At 37.1% G+C, this 25,817-nt stretch overlaps 1 protein-coding gene across 1 annotated transcript in view; it reads right to left on the bottom strand.

Moving 5' to 3' along the window:
- Window positions 1–315: 315 nt before the first annotated feature.
- SHCBP1 (SHC binding and spindle associated 1) overlaps window positions 316–25,817 on the bottom strand; it is a 38,864-nt gene continuing 13,362 nt past the window's right edge. The window contains exons 6-13 of the mRNA XM_081217275.1: window positions 24,652–24,885; window positions 24,392–24,560; window positions 23,958–24,078; window positions 19,598–19,729; window positions 18,807–18,925; window positions 3,778–3,864; window positions 3,269–3,410; window positions 316–1,730 (exon numbers count right to left, since the gene is read on the bottom strand). Of these exons, the coding sequence (XP_081073401.1) occupies window positions 1,405–1,730; window positions 3,269–3,410; window positions 3,778–3,864; window positions 18,807–18,925; window positions 19,598–19,729; window positions 23,958–24,078; window positions 24,392–24,560; window positions 24,652–24,885 (1,330 nt within the window). The 3' untranslated portion in view covers window positions 316–1,404. The remainder of the gene's footprint in view (window positions 1,731–3,268; window positions 3,411–3,777; window positions 3,865–18,806; window positions 18,926–19,597; window positions 19,730–23,957; window positions 24,079–24,391; window positions 24,561–24,651; window positions 24,886–25,817) is intronic.

Below are 25,817 nucleotides of genomic sequence, written 5' to 3'. Positions count from 1 at the left end.
TAGTTTATAATTTGAATAAAAATTAATGTAAGATTAGATTTAAACTAAGATAGAAATGAAATCTGAAAAACCATCATCCTATAATAAGGAACAATAAGTAACTTACCTAGTTACTTGTCATTCTCTTGATACTCTAGCAAGTTATAAGAGAATATACAAAGTATAAACTCTAAGATAAAAAGGAAATTTAATTGGAAAACCAATTTGATTTTTTAAAGTTGAATAAATGGTTTTTAAATAAGTATTTGGCTCAAGTTGATGCAGAATTAATTAGCATTACTTTTGCAACAGGATTTCAAGAGTAAAAGAAAAATGCCTTTCAATGGTCAAACAAAAAAATCTAACATAAATCCTTCCACATTTAGTAACATCTGAAAAATAAAATTATAATTTATTCAAATTTAAGAAACGATTTGACTGAGGAAAAATTTTAATACTCTCTGAAACACTAAAAAGATATCAAAATATTGTATGTATTTCAAAGGATCACACATGCTACACAGGCACTATGGTCCATAATGCAATTGGAAAAATATACCAAGATTCAACTTATTATTTCATCATTATAAGTTTAATCAGTAGGAATTTCAATGTCACATATACTTTTTAAAAATATAAATACTTTTAAAAGCTGTATTTTACAATATGATATCAAGAACACAGAGCTGATACAGGTTGTATAGGTAATCATTTTGACTATGGAAGAAATTTGATCAGAATACTGTTGGTGAAAGAAAAGCACCTTCTTTTTAATCATTCATATTCAGCAGAAGTGAAAATGCTCTATGTATGCATTGGCTCTGAATAACACGTTTCATTTCTGTTTCAAACCTGCTATGCTATTACTGTTTTGATGATTACATAGTTCAACATAAAAAGGCATTCCCACTCAGATTCTCAATAATAAGCCTGATGAGGGAGATAACCTCCCAATCATAAAAGCTTTTAAGACAAGTATTATGCAAATAAAGCATGGATATCAGACTCACTGTAATTGGGATTAAAAAGACAACTATAAGAATACTGCACATTGATGCCTATTGTGTTTTTGTGTGCTCATCTTGCATTCCTTGCTTTTGTTCCTCCTCTTTGAAGTGCTAAAGTGTATTTATACTAGAAAGTTAATAATAGACTTAATATGAGAACTATGTGTTTGAAAAAGCAAGACTTTCTAGATAAAAAATCTCCAAATATTTTCTATTTTATGTTTTTATGACCTTCTTTATAAAGAGAGTGTTTTATGTGCAACACCTGCAGACAGAAATAAATCTATGTTTCACTCAAACCAAATCGAATATATCAGATACAAAATATAGACATGAAGCAAAGTATGATAGCAGCAGTGATTCTTGGGTGCAGCATGTGCAAAATCCTATATTTTGCTATCTATTTACATCACAGTGGTCAGAAGAGAAATGTGCCAAAACTCCCTTTCCCATTCCATTTGAACTGGTTCCCCACAATTGAAACAAACATCTCCTGTGACATTAAGTTGTCATCAGCTTGTGTGATCCCCAGTTCACTCAACCTTTTCTTCTTCAACTGGCCTTTTTGTGTGGAGGCAGCAACTAGTTCATTTACAATTTCACAATTGCCTTCGACTTGCTCAGAAAGGTCAGCTCTCACGTAAAGCTCCATTTTACCAGTTGCACATTCAATCAGCTCTTCTAGATCCACTCTTTCAGCTACATCTGCCTCTCCACTTGTCTGAACTTTAAATGCTTTATTTTCTAAAGAAAAAAAACAAATTACAACAAATAGAGTTAAATATACAAACTAACCCAACTAAAACGTATTTCTACAGTCTATCAGAGCTTTCAAGTTTTTCCTGTTAAGGATTCCAGCTGTCATCTGACTGGACTTCACAAACTCTCTGCCATAAGTATCTCAACAAGCAGGTGTCTTAGTCTTCAAGGTCTCCTGATCCTAATACAAGATTACCAATTTTGAATTTTCTTTTCTTATCCTAGATCTCATTTACTCAACAGACCCCTCTTGGATATTTACTAAGCCCTGTATTAGAAGCTATATGCAAAGATAAATAAAACTGCTATTTTCCCTAAAGGAACTCCCAATCTAGCAGCTTTATAAGTGACTGCCTGTGATGGCAGAATTCTAGATGGCCCCGTGATGCAGGGCCATCTGCCACTTGGTGTTACTTTCATAAGATGAAAGATGTAATTAAGGTTACTAATCAGTCGATAACTCAGGTATATGTAACCTAATCATATGAACCCTTTAACAGCAATGTTTTCCCTGGCTGGCTGAAGAAGAGAAAAGCATAAAGAGATTCAGAGAATGAAAAGATTTGAAGCATGAGAGATTTGCTTTGAGGGAGGTCTTCTGTTACTGAAATGGAGGGAGTTATGGGGCAAGGACCCAAGAGTGGTCCCTACGAGCTGAGAGCAATCCTCAGCCAACAGCCAGCAAAAAAAGTAGAGACCTCTGTCTTATGACCTCAAGGAAATTGATTCTGCCAACAACATAAAGGAACTTGGAAGCAGATTCTCGCCCCAGAGCTTTCAGATAAGGGCCCCGCCCAGCTGATACCTCTTTCACCCTGTGAAACCCTAAGCAGATAACCCAGCCAAGCTCACCATAACTTCTGACCTACAGAACTGTGAGGAGAAAAAGAACTACCAGATAGCTGGAGTGGATCCTGAAGGAAGACAAGGACTACTTCATCATCCTTTAAACGTTCCTCACCTATGCCAATGCACAATCCTTCTCCATGACTGAGATTTCATAGTAATCTGGGTCATGGCTTGAAATTCATGAACTTCCCACTGTGTTAGATTAGCTTTGCTGCCAAGAAAGACAGTTGACAGGGAGGTATTTACTTTTACAAATAAAAACTAGAGGTGAACTCCATGATCCCCTCTAGTCAAATGCAGCCTTCAACCTGGCACATTCATTTTTCTGCCTCCATCCTTAACAAATGCCAGCAGGAGCCACCATTGCTATCATATGCCCAACCTTATTCTATAAATTTTTCGAAAGCCAAGCATGGTAAGAAGGGAAATGCAGGACCACAGAAACCACACATCAAAGGCTTTGACTAGCTGACTAGTTGACCTTGAAAGTTTCTTTCACTCCAAGATTCCATAATGTTATAGCTTTATCAAGCTTCTCTATCTCCATGCCTAAGCATATGCTAGTTATTTTTTTAAAGGGGAGAAGAAGATTAAGATCTTTAATCAGAGTTTAATGTTGAAATACAATAAATTAGGTCTGGTTTTTATTTTGAAAATTACTAAATACACCATACCTTCAGTTTCATCTTGGGCATTTTCTTGCAGGTCAGAGAAAATTGTAGGTTTCACCAAGACAACACCATAACCTTCATTATTATGTATGACATTATTCATCATGGTTATTTTGGGAATGTCATAATGTTCATCTAAGAAGTCCTGTGACATTGAAAACAAATATTTTAAGGAAGTGTCACATTCAACACTGCCTGCTTTAAAAATCTCACTTTTTTTGGGCTATTCTAAAAATAAAATAGAAAGCTATGCTTATTAATACGTGGTAGCACAATCTGAGCTCTGAGTGACACAGCATTCCTTTGTCATTTCTGCAGATCTATAGATAACAAAATATTCTCACAAGAGACTTTCAACCACCAACTATTGACATTATTAAAATTTACATACTGTTTATGCTTTTCAAAACCAGAAAACAACAGGAATAGCATGGGAATTTAATAAAACATAATTATTTCTTAGGTAAAACCATTCTAACCTTTGGAAAGAGGGTGTCTCAGCAGGTGCTCACCTTAATGAGGATCCCTTCCTTGCAGTGATGGATCCCATTGTCACTCAGGATGCACTTACTCCCGGGATATATTTCTATACCTGCACCCTACAAGTTACATTTTTAAGGTAATGACAATCAGTTTAAAATAGGCAAGACTATAAAAGAAGGTTTGTCACTTCTCAGACTTTAATGCAGTGCAAATACAAAGTATTTTATAGAAAGTTTTATTAGGTATTTCTAATCAACATTTCCATTTGCTTCATTTCCAGCAAGTTGTCTATCATTTATTACTTTCAAATACCACACACACACACACACACACACACACACAAAACAATTGCTAAGAGTTTCAACACTTGATTACTATTTCACTCTCTTTCATCTGGGACAAATCAGTTTTCTGATTCTGCCAAAAAAAAGTCAGTTAACAATTATGTTGAAAGATACACTTATTAAAAATGACCATTCTCTCAGAAATACTCAGTTAATTGGAGAACAGTGTTCAAATCTAGTAAAATATTGTTAAGCTGTACATAGAAATAAGGACCTATATTTTTAAAAGCACACCAGTTTAAAAATATCCCAACCTAACTTGAAAATCAGTTCCATGAATTAAAATAATTAATGGTCCCCACCACTACACACATGTTAAATTAGTAACCAAATCAAGTGTCCTGTTTATACCTACAGAGTAACCAGAACAATCCATGCATTGCCCAATGCTCTCACATTGTCCCTTGGTACCACATGGTACCAACAAAAAAAGTAACAATAATAGGAATGATTTCCTGATGCTATGCTAGGCACTTTAGTAAGTAAAAATGGTTTGGCTCAAACCTCTATGATTATTTAAAAATTCATTTTTGCAATAATTTTATACACAATATCCTAGATGAAGAAGAGTTGCTATTAACCATTTATGACACATCTATTGCATGTATGTTGAGTTGTTTTCCTAGGAATAGGAGTGTGCCATGAGAAAACATTTATTATTACTTTCCCCTTTAGGGATTACTAAAACATATATGTAGTGGGATGGTCACTACATACAAACCTAACTCTCTGTAGAGCGGTCAAAAGATCTGGGAAATGGGCCTTCAGCTAAGATTTTCAGTTTATAGCTATATACAAAAAAAGATTTAGGGGCAATAACATTAAAAATACATACACAACAAAAAAATAAAAAAAAAAAAAAAAAAAATACATACACAACGAAATAGTTAAAATTAAATATCAAATTATCAGGAATCATGTAAAACTTAAAGAGAAGAATAACTTAAGCCACAGTCACTTAGTAAATGGGACAATCATGTTCAAAATATGCTAGGAAGCTGAACAGATATTCAGTAACTAAAAAGAAACTGAAGAGGCTGCCACTTCTAAGATAATGGTACAAGTAAAAAGCCATGGACATCATATATAAAACAAACATAAGATGATTGAAAAGGTAGACCAGCTAGACACCTCAACACCTGAGGAATGACACCAACACATTGGTGCATTTCCTGGGTATTCTTTTTGCCTTATATTCCCAGACATGAAGCTAAAGAAGCTGGCAATCCATAAGTGCCAAACAGACCAGAAATGCCTCCCTAAAAGCCTGCTCTCTTTAGCCAAAGGACCAGGCAAGCCTACAAAACTTTGAAACAGTAACAGCTCTATTCTATCCAAACACCACAGGAAAAAAACTGGCCAACGCCCACCAATGCTGGCAAGTGCCAAGGGGAGCCTAGACTTCCACCCTCTTGAGGCTATGACTGGGCACCCCCACACCCACACTGGGATTTTCAGTTAAGGCCAAGGATTTTCATCCCCACCAGCTAGTAACAAGGCCCTCCCACTTGTGGAGACTACATAGGGGACCTGCACTTGTATCCCCAACTGATAATAACAAGATGCCACACCGCTTCCCTACTGGAGTGGTGTCAGAGCAGGCCCAGTGGAGGGTGTAAGACTTTCACCATTGCCAGTAGTAACAAGACCACTGCCATGTGCCAGAGCATCAGTGCAGACACGTTAGAAGCTGGAATTCTCACCCCCCCCCAGAAGTAAGAAGGAGCTTCCCCACTCAACTTGGATGTCAATGGAGGCCAAATGGGGAACTTGGACTTCTACCTCCACCTGGCAGTAACAAGGGTAAGAGAAACCCAGCTAAAACAGAAGATGCAGATTCTCATAGTATAATATAAAACATCCAGGTTTCAGTGGAAAATCACTTCTCATACCAAGGGCCAAGAAGATGTCAAACTTAATAAGATAATCAGTAAAAACCAAAACCAAGATGTCAGAGATGATGGAATTTGCTAACAAGGATTTTAAAGCAGCCAATTGCTTTAATGAGCAATTATGAATATACTTAAATGAAAAATATCAATAGCAGGCTGAACAAGAAAATAGAAAGTCTCATCAAAGAAGTAGAAGATAAAAGAACCAAATGGAAATTTCAGAACTGAGAAATACCATAACTGAAATAAAAAGCTCAGTAGTGGGCACAACAGCAGAAAGGTAAGAACAGAGGAAAGAATCAGTGAAACAGAAGACAGAACAGTAGAAATTATCCAGTCTGAACAACAGAGAGAAAACAGTCTGAAAAAGAAAAGTGAACAGAACCTCAGGGACCTATGGGACAATAACAAAAGATCCAAAATTTGTGTCATCAGAGTCCTAGAAGAAGAGAGGATGTGTGAAGCTAAAAAAAATTCAAAGAAGAAATAGCTAAAAATTCCCAAATTTGGCAAGAGACATTAAGCCTACAGACTCAAGAAGCTGAGAAAACCCCAAATGGGATAAGCTCAAAGAAATCCATTTCAAGATACATCATAATTAAACATAACACTGTCTAATGTGGTCTAATGTGTCTAGAAGTTTGAAAAGGAAATATTGAAGATAATTATATTACAGACAGGGTATGGTAAAGAGACGTTAAGGGAGGTAAAGTTCCTAAACTTCACTCAAACTGGTGAGATAACATCAGTAAACTGTGGTAAGTTATGTACATATAATGCAATACCTAGAGCAATCACTTAAAAAACTATACAAAGAGATATACTCAAAAACAAATGGAATTCTAAAAAATGTTCAGGTAACCCACAGGATGGCAAAAAAATTAAAATGAAAAACAGAATAGAAAACAAAAAATAAAATGGCAGAATAAAGACTTAACATCAATAATTACACTAAATGTAAGTGGTCTAAATACACCAATTAAATGACAAAGACTGGCAAAGTGGATTAAAAAACAAGATCCAACTATATGCTATCTACAATTCACTTCAAACAGAACAATAAAGACAGGATGAAAATAAAAGTATGGAAAAAGATATACCATGCAGGGACTTTCCTGCTGGTCCAGTGGGTAAGACGTCACCTTCCAGTGCAGGGGGTGCGGGTTCAATCCCTGGCCAGGGAGATAAGATCCCACATGCCTCATGGCCAAAAAACCAAAACATAAAATAGAAGCAATATTGTAACAAATTCAATAAAGACTTAAAAAATGATCCACGTCAAAAAAATCTTGAAAAAAAAAGAAAGATATACCATGCAAACTTTAATCAAAGGAAAGCAGGTGTGGCTCTGTTAATATTAGATAAAGTAGAATTCAAAGCAAAAAAAATTATCAAAGATAGACAGTAACATTATATAATGATAAATAGGTTGGTTCACCAAAAAAAAAAAAAAAAAAAAAAAAGCAATCCCAAATGGGTATGCACCAAATAACAGAACTACAAAATATGTGTAGCAAAAACTAATAGGACTGAAAGGAGAAAGACAAATCCTCAATTATAGTAAGAGACTTTAACAAACCATCTCTCAAAAATTGAAACAACTAGACAGAAAATCAGAAAGAATATAGAAGAATTCAAAAACATTATCAACCAACCCGATCTAGTTGACATTTATACTCAATAACAGCAAAATACACATTTCCTTTCAAGGGCCTATGGAACATATACCAAGACAGACCATATCCTGTGCCATCAAAACAAACCTCAAAAAAATTTAAAAAATTGAAGTCATACAGTGTGTTTTTTGACCACAATGGAATCAAACTAGAAATCAACAACAAAAGAGAATAGTAAAACTCCAAATACTTGGAAACAAAATAGCACACTTCTAAATACTGCATGGGTCAAAAATGAAAATACAACCTATCAAAATTTGCTACATCAGTACCAAGAGGGAAATTTATAGCATTAAAAGCATACATTCAAAAAGAGAAAAGTCTCAAATCAACAATCTAAGCTCTCACCCAAAGAACCTAGAGAAAGAGCAAAATAAACCTAGTGTAAACAGAAGGAAGGAAATAATAAAAACAAGGACAAAAATAAATAAAATTGAAAACAGAATAGTGAAAATCAACGAAACAGAGTTGGCACTTTGAAAAAACTTCAATGAAATTGACAAACCTCCAGCAAGATTCACAAAGAAAAAAGGAAAAAAAAGAGAGAGACTACACAAACTACTAATATCAAGAATGAAACAGGGGATATCACCACAGGCCCTGCAAACATCTAAAGAATCAGGGAACACCACAAACAACTCTATACATTTGACAACTTAGAAGAAATGGTCCACCTGAATCCCCAGGCTGGTGTGAGGCCTAACAGGATGGGGGGCGGGGTGTGCAAGCAACACCCCTGCATGCAACATGGTGCATGTAGCAGGTGTGCCAGGAGCCTGCTGCCATCACTGTCAAATAGGAAAGCCCTTCACCACCGACTGGGTCCTGGTCACAGGGGCTCTATACCCTATGAGTGCATCCATTAATTCACCCAACATGAAATAAGTCATTGAATAGCCCTATAATTATTAAGGAAATTTAATCCATAATTTTTAAACTCCCAAAAAAGAAATCTCCAGGCCCAGATGATTCCACTGGAGAAATCTACCAAACACTTAAAGAAGAATTAACACCAATTCTATACAATCACTTCCAGAAAACAGAAGAGGGAATACTTCCAAATTCATTTCATGAAGCTAGCATTACTCTGATAACAAAACCAGACAAAAACAGTACAAATAAGGAAAACTTCAGACCAATATCTCTCACTAATATAGACATAAATTCCTAAGAAAATATTAGCAAATACAATTCAGCAATATATAAAGAATTATATACCATGACCAAGTGTGGCTTATTCCAGGGATGCAAGGATGGTTCAAAATTTGAAAATCAATCACTTGTAAGCCACCAAAAATTGATGCAGGAAAAAAGCATCTGACAAAAGCCAAAACAAGTTTATTATAAAAATTCTCAGAAAACAGAAATAAAGGAGAACTTCCTTAATTTGATAAAGAATATTTACAAAAAACCTACAGTTAACCTTATACCGGTGGCAAATATGGCAGAGTAGGAAGACCCTGAGAACCTCCCCCAACAGGCACCCCAAAATTAAACTATTTACCAGAGTGACTATCAATGAGAACAACCTGATGACTAGCAGAAAATATTTCCCACAATTAAAGTTATAAAGAAGGAACTGCAATGAGACAGATAGGAGGGGCAGAGACCCAGTACAGTCAAGACCTACACCCCCAGGGTAGGCAACCCACAAACAGGAATTAGACAAAATGAGGTGACAGAGGATCATATTCCAATAGAAGGAACAAGATAAAAACCCCACAAGAACTAAGTGAAGTGGAGATAGACAATCCACCTGATAAAGAGTTCAATGTAATGCTCAAAAGATGATCAAAGAACTCTGGAGAAACCTGGATGAACATAAAGAGAAGTTTAACGAAGACTTAGAAAATATAAAGAAGAACCAAACAGAGATGAAATACAATAACTGAAATGAAAAATACACTAGAAGAAATCATTAGTAGATTAAATGATACAGAGGAACAAATCAGCTAGCTGGAAGACAGAGAGGTAGAAATCACTGAAGCTGAACATAGAAAAAGAATAAAAAGAAATGAGGACAGTTTAAGTGGCCTGTGGGAAAACATTCACATTATAAGAATCCCAGAAGGAGAACACAGAGAGAAAGGCGTAGAGAACATACTTGAAGACATAAAAGGTGAAAACTTCCCTAACCTGGGAAACAGAAATCCAGGTCCAGGAAGCAGAGAGTCCCAAATAGGATCAAACCCAAGAGGGACCATATCAAGACACATTATAATTAAAATGGCAAAAATTAAAGATAAAGAGAATATTAAAAACAGCAAGGGAAAAGCATCAAGTTATGTACAAGGGAACTCCCATAAGGCTATCAGCTGACTTTTCAGCAGAAACTCTGAAAGCCAAAGGGTACAATATATTTAAAGTGATAAAAGGGAAAAACCTAAAATCAAGAATACGCCACCTGTGCAAAATAATCTGAAAAAATATACAGATATAAAACTGAATCATTTTGCTGTATAGCTGAAACTAGCAAGATATCATATATCAACTATACTTCAATAATCAAAAAATAAGAAATCCTGATATCAGACACCAGCTAATGAAAGGCCAGCATGCTTCATGGTCCACCCAAAAGAAGAGAAAGGCAACAGGGATGGCCAGGGACAGATTAAGACACTCCTGGACTGGAACGTGGTGGGAAGGAAGACACCCTGTAGGGACAGTGAGGATAGAGAGGGTCAAGGAGAAAGCTGGAGCCCAAAGGATGCTTCCCACCATCCTGGCTACATCATTCCCTTCTTACTGAGATACAACTCACATACCATGCAATTCACCCACTTAAGTTTAATGTACCATTCAATGGTTTTTAGTATATTCACAGAGTTGTGTAACCATTACCACAGTCAATGTTAAAACATTTTCATCACCTTAGAAAGAGACCCTGTATCCTTCAGTTATTACCCCAATCCCCTCTTCCCCACCTTACTCCCAGCCCGAGGCAATCACTACTCTACTTTCTATCCATATAGATGTGGCTGTCCTGGACATTTCACATAAAATGAATTATACAATATGTTGGAAAAAAAAAAGAATACTTTATCTGGCAAGGCTTTCATTCAGATTTGATGGAGAGATCAAAAGTTTTATAGACAGCAAAAGCTAAAAGCATTCAGCACCACCAAGCCAGCTTTGCAAGAAATGACAAAGGGAATTCTCTAAGCAAAAAAGAAAAGGCCACAACTAGAAACATGAAAATTATGAAAGGAAAAAGCTCATTGATAAAGGCAATTATACAGTAAAGGTAGTAAATCAACCATGTACAAAGCTAGTAGGAAGATTAAAAGAAAAAAGTAGTAAAATCATCTATATCTGCAATAAGTAGTTAAGGGATATACAAAACAAAAAGATGTAAAATATGATGTCAAAAAAACAGTAACTGTAGGGGGAGGGGAGTAAAACTGCAGGGTTGTTAAAATGTGCTTGAAATTCGGAGACCAGCAACTTAAAATAATCACATAGCATAAAGATTGCTATATGTAAATCTCATGATAACCACAAATCAAAAATCTATAATAGATACACACACAAAAAAGAGAAAGGAATCCAAACATAACACTAAAGATAGTCATCAAATCACAAGGGAAGAGAACAAAAGAAAAGAAAGGAACAATAAAGAACTCAAAAACAACCCCCAAACAACTAACAAAATGACAATAAGTACATATCTATCAATAACTACTTTAAATGTAAATGGACTAAACATTCCAATTAAAAGACATAGAGTGGTTGAATGGATACAAAAACAAGACCCGTATATATACTGCCTATAAGAAACTCACTTCAGATCTAAAGACACACAGACTGAAAGTGAGGGAATGAAAAAAGGTACTCCATGTAAATGTAAATGAAAAGAAAGCTGGGATAGCAATACTTATATCAGACAAAATAGACTTTAAAACAAAAACTGTAACAAGAGACAACAAAGGACATTATATAAAGATAAAGGGATAGATCCAACAAGGAGATATTTCAATTGTAAATATGTATGCACTGACACATTTGGAGAATTTAAAGTAAGAAAATGACAGTAACACAATAATAGTAGGGTACTTAACACCCCATCAATGGATACATCATCCAGACAGAAAATCAATAAGGAAACACTGGTCAGATGGACTTAGTAGATACATAGAGAACATTCCATCCAAAAGCAGCAGAAAACACATTCTTTTCAACTGCACATGGACAATTCTACAGGCCACAAAACAAATCTCAAAAATTTAGAAGACTGGGCTTCCCTGGTGGCGCAGTGGTTGGGAGTCCGCCTGCCGATGCGGGGGACGCGGGTTCGTGCCCCGGTTCGGAAAGATCCCACATGCCGTGGAGTGACTGGGCCCGTGAGCCATGGCCGCTGGGCCTGCGCGTCCGGAGCCTGTGCTCCACAACAGGAGAGGCCACAACGGTGAGAGGCCCACGTACCGCAAAAACAAAAAAAAAGAAAAAAAAATTTAGAAGACTGAAATCCTATCAAGCATCTTCTCTGATCACAATGGTATGAGACTAGAAATCAACTACAAGAAAAAAAATGCAAAAAACACAAACATGTAGAAGCTAAACGATATGCTACCAAACAAACAATGAGTCACTGAAGAAATCAAAGAAATAAAAAAATACCTGGAGACAGATGAAAATAGAAACACAATGATCCAAAGTCTATGGGATGCAGCAAAACAATTCCAAGAGGGAAGTTTATAGTGATACAAACCTACCTCAGAAAACAAGAAAAAAATCTCAAATAAACAGTAACCTTAAACCTAAAGGAACTAGAAAAAGAACAAACAAAATTCAAAGTTAGGACAAGGAAATAAATAATAAAGATCAGAGCACAAATAAATGAAATAGAGACTAAAAAGCAATAGAAATAGAAATTAAGAGCTAGTTCATTGAAAAGATAAACAAAATTGATGAACCTTTAGCCAGACTCACAAAGAAAAAAGAAAGCCCAAATAAAATCAGAAATGAAAGAGGACAAGTTACAACTGACACCACAGAAATACAAAGGACCACATAAGACTACAAGGAACAATTATATGGCAATAAGATAGACAACCTAGAAGAAATGGATAAATCCCTAGAAATGTACAATCTCCCAAGACCAAAACAGGAATAAATAGAAAATACGAATAGATCAATTACCAGTAATGAAATTAAATCAGTAATAAAAGAGCTCCCAACAAACGAAAGTCCAGGACCAGACAGCTTCACAGGTGAATTCGACCAAACATTTAAAGAAGAGTTACACCTATCCTTCCTAAACTATCCCCAAAAATTGAAGAGGCACACTCAGAAACTCATTTTATGAGGCCAGCATCACCTTGATATGAGAATCAGAAAAAGACACCACAAAAAAAAAAAAAAAAATTACAGGCCAATATTCTTGACAGTCATAGAGGCAAAAATCCTCAACAAAATATTAGCAAACAGAATCCAATGATACATTAAAAGGATCATACACCATGATTAAGTGGGATTAATCTCAGGGATACAAGGATGGTTCAATATCCACAAATTAATCAATGTGATACAACACATTAACAAATGAAAGAATAAAAAATCATTTGATCATCTCAGTTGATGCAGAGAAAACTTTGGACAAAATTCAATATCCACTTATGATAAAAACTCTCAACAAAGTGTCCATTGGTGGAATATACCTTAATATAATGAATGACATATATGGCAAGCCCACAGCTAACACCATACTCAGTGGTGAAAAGCTGAAGGCATTTTCTCTAAGATCAGGAAAACATGACAAGGATGCCCACTCTTGCCATTTTTATTCATCGTAGTAGTGAAAGTCTTAGCCCCAGCAATCAGACAAGAAATAAAAGAAATCCAAATTGGAAAAGAAGTAAAACCATCACTGTTTTCAGATGACATGATACTATCCACAGAAAATCCTAAAGATGCCACCGAAAAACTACTAGAACTCATCAATGAATCTGGTAAAATTGCAGGATACAAAATTAACATACAGATATGTTACATTTCCATACATTAACAACTATCAGAAAGAGAAATTAAGAAAACTATCCCATTTACAATCACATCAAAAAGAATACCTAGGAATAAATCTAACTAAGGAGGTAAAAGACCTATATTTATGGGACTTCCCTGGTGGTCCAGTGGTCAAGACCCCATGCTTCCACTGCAGGGGGCATGGATTCAATCCCTGGTCAGGGCACTAAGATCCTGCATGATGCATGGTGCAGCCAAAAAAAAAAAAAGACCTATACTTAGAAAACTTAAAAAACTGATAAAAGAAATTGAAGATGACACAAACAGATGGAAAGATATACTGCGCTCATGGATTGGAAGAATACTGTTAAAATGATCATACTACTCAAGGCACTCTACAGATTCAAAGCAATTCCTATCAAAATACCAATGGCGTTTTCCACAGAACTAGAATAATTCTAAAATTTGTATGGAAAAACAAAGGACCCCAAATAGCCAAAACAATCCTGAGAAAGAACAACAAAACAAGAGGTATCATGCTCCCTGATCTCAAACTACAGTAATCAAAACAGTATGGTACTGGCACAACAGACACATAGATCAATGGTACAAATAGAGAGACCATAAATGAACCCCACCGTCTGGATAATTAATCCACAATAAAAAGAGGCAAGAATATACAATGGAGAAAAGACAGCCTCTTTAACAGATGGTGTTGGGAAAACTGGACAGCTACACACAAAAGAATCAAACTAGACTACTTCTGGAAGAAAACAATGCCAGTGCCCTCTTTTACATTGGTCTGAGCAATATTTTTTACATATGTCTCCTAAGGCAAGGGAAACAAAAGCAAAAATAAAGAAATGGGACTACATCAAACTAAAAAGCTTTTGCATAGCAAAGGAAATTATCAAGAAAACAAAAAGGCTGCCTACTGAATGTGAGAAGATATTTGGTAACAATATATCAGATAAGGGGTTAATATCCAAAATATACAAAGAACTCATACAGCTCAACATAAAAACAAAACAAAACAACCAGATTAAAATATGGATCCTAATAGACATTTTACTAAAGAAGACATAGAGGTGGTCAATATGCACATGAAAAGGTGCTCAGCATAACTAATCATCAGGGAAATGCAAATCAAAATCACAATGAGATATCACCTCACACTTGTTAGAAGGGCTATTATCAAAAAGACAATAAGCAGTAAGTGTTGCAAGGATGTGGAGAAAAGGAAATCGTAGTACACTGTTGGTAGGAATGTAAATTGGTACAGCCACTATGGAAAACAGTAAGGAGAGTCCTCTATAAATTAAAAACAGAACTACCATACAATCCAGCAATTCCACACCTGGGTATTTATATAAGAATACTAAAACACTCATTCAAAAAAATATATGTACCTCAAAAAGATGTATGTTCATTGCAGCATTATTTACAATAGCCAAGATATGGAAGCAACCTAAGTCCTTAACAACAGATGAATGGATAAAGAAGATGTAGTGTCACACACACACACACACACGCACACACACACACAAATGGAATATTACTCGGCCATAAAAAAGAATGAAATCTTGCCATTTGCAACAACTAAGATGGACCTAGACAGTATTATGCGAAGTGAAATAAGCTGGACAGAGAAAGACAAATAGTGTATGATTTCACTTATATGTGGAATCTAAAAAACAAAACAAATGAACAAACAAAACAGAAACAAAGTCATATATGCAGAGAACAGGTGGTTGTCAGAGGGAAGAGTGGATGGGGAATTTAAAAAAACATAATAATGTGAGGTAATGAATGCCTGACTGTGATGATCATTTCATAATGTATATTTATATGAAAGCATCACATTGGACACCTTAAATATATAAAATTTCTGTCAATTACACCTCAATAAAGCTGAAAAATGATTTTTTTTAATTCTTCTTCTTTTTTTTTTTTTTTTTGCGGTACACCGGCCTCTCACTGTTATGGCCTCTCCTGTTGCGGAGCACAGGCTCCAGACGCGCAGGCTCAGCGGCCATGGCTCACGGGCCCAGCCACTCCGCGGCATGTGGGATCTTCCTGGACCGGGGCACGAACCTGCGTCCCCTGCATTAGCAGGCGGACTCTCAACCACTGCGCCACCAGGGAAGCTCTTTTAGTTCTTAAAAAAGCAAAAAACACCTTATACTTAACAGTACAATACTGAATACAGTCCCCCAATTTCAAGACCAAGGTAAGGATATCTACTCTCACCACTCTTATTCAACAAAACGCTGGAAGTTCTAGTCAGTGCCATAAGGCAAGAAAAGGAAACCAAAGGCAAACAGACTGGAAAGGAAGAAATAAACTGTCTCTATTTGTAGATGACATGACTGTCTACATAGAAAAATCCCATGAAATCTATAAAAACACTCCTAGAACTAATAAGAAGGTTCAGCAAGGTCACGGGATATAAACAAACATACGAAAATCAATTGTATCTCAATAAACTAGCAATAAGCACAATAAATTAAAAATATAATATCACTTACAATGAAATGTTTAGGTACAAATCTATAAAAACATACAAGACTTGTATGTTGAAACTACACAATGCTGATGAAAGAAATCAAAGATCTAAATAAATGGAGAGACATACCATGTTCACAGATTGGAAGACACAACGTAAAAAAAGGTGTCCATTCTCCCCAAATTGATATATAGGTTTATTGAAAGTCCTATTAAAATCTTAGCAAGACCTTTTGTTGATACGAACAAGATTTTTCTAGAATTTATACTGAAAGGCAAAGGAACTAGAATAGCTGAAACAATTAAAAAAAAAAGACAAGTGAGAGTGGGAGGAATTATTCTACCAGAGAACCCAGATATTGGCCCACAAAAACATACCCAAATTATTTTTGATAAAAATACAAAACCGGGGCTCCCCTGGTGGCACAGTGGTTGAGAGTCCGCCTGCCAATGCAGGGGACACGGGTTCGTGCCCTGGTCCGGGAAGATCCCACATGCCGCGGAGCGGCTGGGCCCGTGAGCCATGGCCGCTGAGCCTGTGCATCCGGAGCCTGTGCTCCGCAACGGTAGAGGCCACAACAGTGAGAGGCCCGCGTTCCGCAAAAAAAAAAATAAATAAATAAATACAAAACCAATTTATTTAAGGATAGACTTTTCAAGAAATGGTGCAGTTACCACTGGACATCCATAAGCAAATAAATGAACTTTGACCTAAAACTCACCTTATACCAAAATTAACTCAGAAATGATTCATGACCTTAAATGTAAAATGTAAACTATAAAATTGAAAAAAAAAAAGGAGAAAATCTTTGCACCCTAGGGCTAGACAAAGAGTTCTTACACATGAAAGGTAAAATTGATAAATTGGGCTTCATCAAATTTTAAAATTTTGCTCTATAAAAGCCCATGTGAAAATGATGAAAAAACAAGCTACAAACTAGCATAAGATATCTGTAAATGACATACCCAATTGGGGATTCACATCTAGAATTTATAAAGAACTCTTAAAACTCTATAGTAAAAAAGAACAAACAATCCAATTAGAAAATGGACAAAAGTTATGAATATACATTTCACTGAAGATAAGGATGGTAAATAAGCATATGAAAAATGTTCAACATCATTAACCACAAGGGAAATGCAAATTAAGACCACACACCTATCAGAATGGCTAAAATGAAAAAGTAGTGAAAATACCAAGTGCTGCTTAGGATATGGAGAAACTGGATCACTCAAACCTTGCTAGTGGGAATGTAAACTGGTGCAACTACTCTGGAAAAGTTTGGCAGTTTCTTAAAGAAAGTAATCACGCAACTAACCACATGCCCTGCAACTGCACTCCTAGGCATTTACCCCAGAGAAATGAAAACAATGTTTGCACAAAAACATGTACACCAATGTTTATAGCAGCTTTATTTACTAAAGCCAAAAACTGGAAACAACTCAGATGTCCTTCAACAAGTGAACAGTTAAACTGTGGAACAACCATATATGGAATACTACTTAGCAATAAAAAAGAACAACCTATTGGTACGTGCAACAACCTGGGTGAAGCTCCAGAGAACTGTGCTGAGTGAAAAAAGCCAATTCCAAAAGGTTGTATATTGTATGATTCTATTTATATAACATTCTTGAAATGATGAAATAACAGAAATGGAGAACAGATTAGCGTTTGCCTGTGATTAATGAGAAGGTCAGAAGGAGAGGCACCTAGATATGGCTTTAAAGGGCAACATGGAGGATCCTTGTAGTGATGGAAATATTCAACTTGACTGAATCAATCTTATCCTGGTTGTGATACTGTACTATAGTTTTGGAAGATGTTACAATTAGAGGAAACTGGTAAAGGATACACATACAGACTACCTCTGTATTACTTCTTACAACAGAATGTGAATCTACAATCTCAAAATAAAAATTTAATTAAAAAAAATCAACCCAGCCTCAGTTGCTACAACATAATTTACATACTTACAACTTAAAGGATCTAACCTCTCTTTTTTTTTTTTGGCGGTACATGGGCCTCTCACCGCTGTGGCCCCTCCCGCCGCGGAGCACAGGCTCCGGACGCGCAGGCCCAGCAGCCATGGCTCACGGGCCCAAACGCTCCGCGGCATGTGGGATCTTCCCAGACCAGGTCACGAACCCACATCCCCTGCATCGGCAGGCGGACTCTCAACCACTGCGCCACCAGGGAAGCCCTGGGTCTAACCTCTTTTAAAGCTATGACAGGGCCTCCCTGGTGGCGCAGTGGTTGAGAGTCCGCCTGCCGATGCAGGGGATACGGGTTCGTGCCCCGGTCTGGGAGGATCCCATATGCCGCGGAGCGGCTGGGCCCGTGAGCCATGGCCGCTGGGCCTGCGCGTCCGGAGCCTGTGCTCTGCAACGGGAGAGGCCACAACAGTGAGAGGCCCGCATACCGCAAAAAGAAAAAAAAAAATAAATAAATAAATAAAGCTATGACAGAGAAACTGTGAGATTTATTATTTTCTTCCTAATCTCTGTTTTGAAAATGCTAAATAAGAAGAACCTTATACAGTTGAGTCTGGCTGACTTAGTACATGGAAGTATCTGAACTTCTTTGAAGAAAGAGAACAGGAGTATGCATTTACATCTTGTCCCAGGACATTTTATGTACTTATTTAGAACTTAAACTACTTCCCATAAGAGATTATCATACCTTGGCACCATATAAATCTGAGTTCTTCATTAAAAATTCTGCTGATGTTCGTACTGTGACTCCTGTAGTTTCACACTGCAATACGCAGTTTTCCAATGTAGTCTTGCCATGGTGAATAACTATGATGAAAACATGCAATCAAATACTTTAAGAAGTATGTGTCTTTTCCAATATTAGAAATGGCCTAGAGCTGATATTAGATACAATCTAAATATTTCTCATTTAAACTCTGTTACTGGAATTATGAATTCATAATTTATAAAACAATGACTATTTTGAGTTATTTTCTATTGATAAAATCTAAAAGCAGCATTCTTAAAAAAAAAATTACTTGCCCTCAGAAAGGCAAAATCAACTTAAAAAGCACTTCTCATTACAAAAAAAATATCAGAAAGTAACTTTCATGACTATCTTAGAAGAGAGAAGAAAAGGAGGCCCAATTCAAAATAAGGGATACAAATACCAGGAAATAAATACTATCACAATGTGAAGATAGCTGGTTTGAGTCCAGGGCTAAATCAAATACAAAGAACACAGACCACAATACTGGAATGTTTTAAAAGAAAACAATGATCACACAGAAACAAATATTAAACTAACAACTTTTCAAGAATACATTCAACTATTTTTCACTTTAGAGTAAGCTTCCTCAGTTGTCAAGCTATGTACATAAATACTCAGCCTTGCGTACTACTCAAGAGTGGTATTTTATTAAAATCTATCTTCCAGGGAAAGTACAGTTTTCCTTCAAAGTCTGGAACAAATAATAAATGAAATATTCAGATATTTACTTAAGATTCCTTCCACAGCATCATGCTGAACAAATTTTATGCTTGAGATTTTAATATCTGCACCCGTACAATCCACAAAAGTGTCTCCTTTGCCTCTCTTTTCTATCACAATATCATCTGGTAGACCATATCCTAAGGAAGAGAGCAAGAACATTTAAGATAGGTGAGCGGAAATGTCTAAACACAAAATTTCTATGATAGATTCCTCTATATCAAATGACTCCAAATGATATCTGAGACCAGTTAACCCAGTTATATTTAAATAAAATCTAATTATCTCTCCACATATCTTGCTTAATTTTTACCAAGGTATATAATTTTTAATAATAACAACTCCTCAATTTGCCTGCATATCAGGAAGACTACCCCCTATCAACCATCTCATACCAGTTTCAGCACTAAAGTCACTTACAAAACTGCTATTTAAAAAAATAGTAACAGAATGGCCATCATCAAAAAATCTACAAACAATAAATGCTGGAGAGGGTGTGGAGAAAAGGGAACCCTCTTGCACTGCTGGTGGGAATGTAAGTTGACATAGCCACTATGGAGAACAGTATGGAAGTTCCTTAAAAAACTACAAATAGAACTACCATATGACCCAGCAATCCCACTACTGGGCATATACCCTGAGAAAACCATAATTCAAAAAGAGTCATGTACCACAATGTTCACTGCAGCACTATTTACAATAGCCAGGACATGGAAGCAACCTAAGTGTTCATCGACAGATGAATGGATATAGAAGATGTGGCACATATATATATAATGGACTATTACTCAGCCATAAAAAGAAACGAAATTGAGTTATTTGTAGTGAGGTGTATGAACCTAGAGTCTGTCATACAGAGTGAAGTAAGTCAGAAAGAGAAAAACAAATACGGATGCTAACACATATATATGGAATCTAAAAAAAAAAAAAAAAAGCTTCTGAAGAACCCAGGGGCAGGACAGGAATAAAGATGCAGACATAGAGGATGGACTTGAGGACATGGGGAGGGGGAAGGGTAAGCTGGGACCAAGTGAGAGAGTGGCATGGACATATATACACTACCAAATGTAAAATCGATAGCTAGTGGGAAGCAGCCGCATAGCACAGGGAGATCAGCTCGGTGCTTTGTGACCACCTAGAGGGGTGGGATAGGGAGGGTGGGAAGGAGGGAGACGCAAGAGGGAAGAGATATGGGAAAATATGTATATGTATAACCGATTCACTTTGTTATAAAGCAGAAACTAACACACCATTGTAGAGCAATTATACTCCAATAAAGATGTTAAAAAATAATAATAAATAAGTTAAAAAAATAGTAATAATCTAAGTACTCATAGCTGGGTAGAGGGCTTTGAAGTGTTTAGCCCTAGAAGTTTTTTATTTCCCAACTCTAAGATTCTATTATTCTATCGTAATTAGGTTTGAAAAAGCCTAGGCATTTCTCAAGATTTTCTAAATTTTATATTCTCTTAAATAGATTGACTTAAAATCTGACAAACTGACTTAGAACAGTTTTAGCTATTGGAAAAATAGGTCTATCTTGTTAACCAATAAAAAACATTGTTCTCTACAAATCTTAATCAAACTAATAATACAGGTCAGACCTCTGAATGGGCTTATGAAAAACTGGAGTATCAGAAAACTAGAAAACTTTGCCTGACTTTTATCATAAAACACAATCACATAGACAAAGCTTTAAGAAATAACTCTCACTGTCTAAAGTTGAGTCTTTGCTTGAGTAAATAAAAGCAGTGACAACATTAAACAGGCAAAGTCACTAAAGTTTTCTACACTTGAAGAGTACAGACAAGCCTTTGGGGACACTAGAGAACGCAAGAGGACTCCACACGCAGGAATGCTACCAGTGGTGGATTCTGGATGATTAGATTGTAAGTAAATTTCTCTCCCGATTCTTTTTTTTTTTTTTTTTTGGCTGCATTGGGTCTTCGTTACTGCGCATGGGCCTTCTCTAGTTGCGGCAAGTGGGGTCTACTCTTCGTTGTGGCGCACGGGCTTCTCACTGCGGTGGCCTCTCTTGTTGCAGAGCATGGGCTCTAGGTGCGTGGGCTTCAGTAGTTGCAGCACATGGGCTCAGTAGCTGTGGCTCACAGGCCCTTGAGCGCAGGCTCAGTAGTTGTGGCACGTGGTCTTAGTTGCTCCATGGCATGTGGGATCTTCCCGGACCAGGGATCGAACCCATGTCCCCTGCACTGGCAGGCAGATTCTTAACCACTGCACCACCAGGAAAGTCCTTCCCTGATTCTTTTTATGTGTCTACCTGTACTTTGCACATTTTTATAATAGCTATGGCTTTCTATCATGTGAAAAATTAAAAATATAAAAAGGATGGCCATATTACATTATATAAACAAGTTATTACATAAACAAGTTACATAATCTTAGCAGTTTAAAACACAAAGCCCTCGCCTAACTGAATGGATTTTCTAAACAAGAAAGAAAAATCCTATTATAAGTACTGTTAATACCCTGCAAATAGCAGGTACTCAGTATATATCTCTTGTTGTAAGTGTCAGCTATAGATCAGAAAAGCTAACAGATAAGCTTTAATCTTACTCGTGAACAAGTACTCTATATATTCACACTAGAGATATCACCCGATTCCCCAAATTCTCAGAAATGTCCTCTGTTCATAAATTTACAGTCATTCTTACACTTAACTATCAGAATTCTATATGATTATTTATGACATGTTGGCAATTACATTATAATTTCCTCAACAATCTAGGAAGAATGCTTATCCACCATACAATGTGTAATAGCAATGCTGTTTGCACTATGCCAAAAAAATAAAGTGTTTTTATTGCAGTGCTTTATCCTGCAGATGTGTTATTTATAAACACACATCTATTATATATCAAATATTGGAGAGGAAAAAGAACAAAAATTACACACGTAAAACAGAAAAGGGGATGAGGTGGTGTACTAGTGAACAGCAGGAAATTAAATTCCCAGCCTTGCTTCCATTAAGAACTCTAGACAAGATAAAATTAAAGAACATAGCTTAAGCAGTTTGTGAACAGCTGCACCAGTCCCAAAATGATATATGATTTTTTGCATGACAAGCTTTATTGCTAACTTGAAGCTCTTCTGGTAAATAGTTGAACAGGTGCATCTAAATTTGACACACTATGCAAATACAAAGGACCAAGGTGAACTACTGTAAAGTAACCTAAATTTAGGAATCACTCTAAATGTACAATAAGATTTCAACTCCTAAAAAGTTATTTTTAGGACTTCCCTGGTGGTGCAGTGGTTAAGAATCCGCCTGCCAACGCAGGGGACATGGGTTTGATCCTTGGTCCGGGAAGATCCAACATGCCACGGAGCAATTAAGCCCGGGCGCCACAACTACTGAGGCTGTGCTCTGGAGTTCGCGAGCCACAACTACTGAGCCCACCTACCACAACTGTTGAAGCCCATACGCCTAGAGTCCATGCTGCACAAGAGAAGCCACTGCAATGAGAAGCCCTCGCACGGCAACGAAGAGTAGCCCCCGCTCACTGCAACTAGAGAAAGCCCGCGCACAACAACGAAGACCCAACACAGCCAAAAATTAAATAAATAAATAAAGTTATTTTTAAAAGACTCTTTCAACATTAATGTCCTCAAAAGTACACTTTAGGGGCCTCCCTGGTGGCGCAGTGGTTGAGAGTCCGCCTGCCGATGCAGGGGATACGGGTTCGTGCCCCGGTCTGGGAGGATCCCATATGCCGCGGAGCGGCTGGGCCCGTGAGCCATGGCCGCTGGGCCTGCGCATCCGGAGCCTGTGCTCCGCAACGGGAGAGGCCACAACAGTGAGAGGCCCGCATACCGCAAAAAAAAAAAAAAAGAAAAAAAAAAAAGTACACTTTAGAATTTGCGACATTCAACAAGCTTTTAAAGAATTAAGATAAAGATTTTGCATCTAATTTCAAGTTGGACCTATACCTTTCAAAAAGTAAGCTAAATTTAAAAAAAAAAAAAGCACCAATATGTCCACAACATATATGAAATAAGAGGAAGCAACAAATTAAAAAATATTGCTTGGAATGTTTTTTTAATTCTAATAATGAATTTCCTTTTCACCAACCACCTATAATCTGGAATTATACTTCTTCCTAATGGTCTTTTTTTCTCTATGTTTTTGTCTTCCCAACATTTATAATGCCACAAAGAATCACACTTCATGTGGCCCAAACACTGAGTCAATAACCTGTACACTCCAAAAACCCTTAATGTTTCAAGGCAACTCATTTGAAATCAAATGGGTTGAAATCAAATTCTCGGAGCTTCAACAAGATCAGTGATTTACTGTTATCTTAAGCGTATCATGCACGAGAGTTTGGTTGTATGATCTTCCATACTCACCTTCTAATTCAATGGAGTCAGCAATGGAGAATGTACCATGTACCACGTAATGGCCAGGACAAACAATGACAGTGTCGCCCTCATAGCAGGCATTTATAGCAGACAACGGATCACTGTGGAACTAGAAAACAACAACAACATATTGCAAATATATACCCCTCAAATGCAACCTGAGTATTACTCCAGGTGCCTTCATGTTTCATTTTGAAAAGGGAGCCAAAACTGCGTATGTAGGTATCTCCTTTGCTACTGCACTGAGCTCAGTGCATGGTTGATAAGTGACTAATACTGCAGAAAGGCAGTGCTCTCACTGCTTTCCATTTCACAGACAACCAGCTCTGGGAAATTCCTAAAAACTTTTTGTAGAATTCAGGAAAGGCTGGGGTGAATCTGAAGGAAAAAAAGCCACCTGGAGCAAGAAACTCTCCTTTTACCTGAATTTCTATTTCTTCCTTACAAGGCTCTGGACAAAGCTTATCCCTGAGCAGGGACTGCAGCAGACCAGTCATCATGGTGGAGGAGACCACATGGGTGACCTTCTGGCCATTTAGACGGATGCCTTTTGCTTGTATATTAGAATTCTTCTGATAACCAAACACATATCTTAAAGAAACCAAACAGACCTGTCAGTTCTCAGTAAGACAGCTGGTTAGAAAAGATGCCAACTAGTTGGGAAGAACAAAGATACACATACCTCAACAAAGGATTCTCAATGAGTTTTAGCTTTTGTTTCAACTGTTCAATCTCTGAATACAATTTTAACCCTTCCACCATGGAGATGTTTTCCTGCTCAGAATCAGAGTTACAATTTGACAAACTGCTTCTCAGATTTAAAAATTTCCTGTAACTCTCCTCACACTGAGTCAACAGATTCTGATAGTCAGCAATAAGTCCTGAAGGAACTCGGTCTTCAAGAATGTCATAATGCCTGAAAGTTTAAAAGCAAATTGAAACCCACTGCTTTTCAGACACATTTTCCCATCATTAAGACACCCATTTAGTCCTCAAAGACCCCATAAGAAAAGTGTTTCATAGTATGTAACTCAGGAACATGTTAAGTCTTACTGAGTAGGTGAAAGCTATTGAAAGCTTTAAGGACCACTTCATTAAGGTCACTAACTTTTCTCTTTTGAGGAGTTGCTATTTTTTTTCCCCTTAGATCCAAGCATTTGTGTTTTTGAAACACTGAGAGTTCATGCTGCACAATTTGTAATCATTACTTAACAAGAAATTATTTTCTCATATATTAGATTCAAAATCTTAATAAGTGGGTGGCAGAGGGCAACCTGGAGGTAGGGGTGGTGAGGATAGTATCTCAAGTAGTTTCATAACAATGTTTAAGATTACCACATTTATAGGATCAAAAATTTTAAATGATTCAAATCATCTAGTCCTTCCCTATATTTATTTATTCATTTTTAATTTAGTTTAGTTTTTTTTTTTAATTTATTTGGCTGCATCAGGTCTTAGTTGAGGCACACGGGATCTTCATTGCGGTATGTGGGATCTTTCGTTGCAGTGCATGGGCCTTTCGTTGCGGTGCGCAGGCTTCTCTCTAGTTGTGGCGCAGGGGCTCTAGAGTGCACGCGCTCAGTAGTTGCAGCACATGGGCTCTCTAGTTGTGGCGCACGGGCTCCAGAGCGCGCGGGCTCAGTAGTTGTGGCACACGGGCTCTCCAGCTGTGGAGCATGGGCGTGGTAGTTGTGGCGCACTGGCTTAGTTGTCCCACGGCATGTGGGATCTTAGTTCCCCGACCAGGGATTGAACCCACGTCCCCTGCATTGAAAGGCAGATTCTTAACCACTGGACTACCAGGGAAGTCCCCCTTCCCTGTATTTAAAGCACTATGGAGGGGACTTC

The sequence above is a fragment of the Mesoplodon bidens genome (genome assembly GCF_964165515.1).
Source record: "Mesoplodon bidens genome assembly, chromosome: 18".
NCBI classification, from domain to species: Eukaryota; Metazoa; Chordata; class Mammalia; order Artiodactyla; family Ziphiidae; genus Mesoplodon; species Mesoplodon bidens.
Note: the sequence above shows the minus strand (reverse complement) of the source record. Positions and strands in the feature narration are given on the sequence as shown.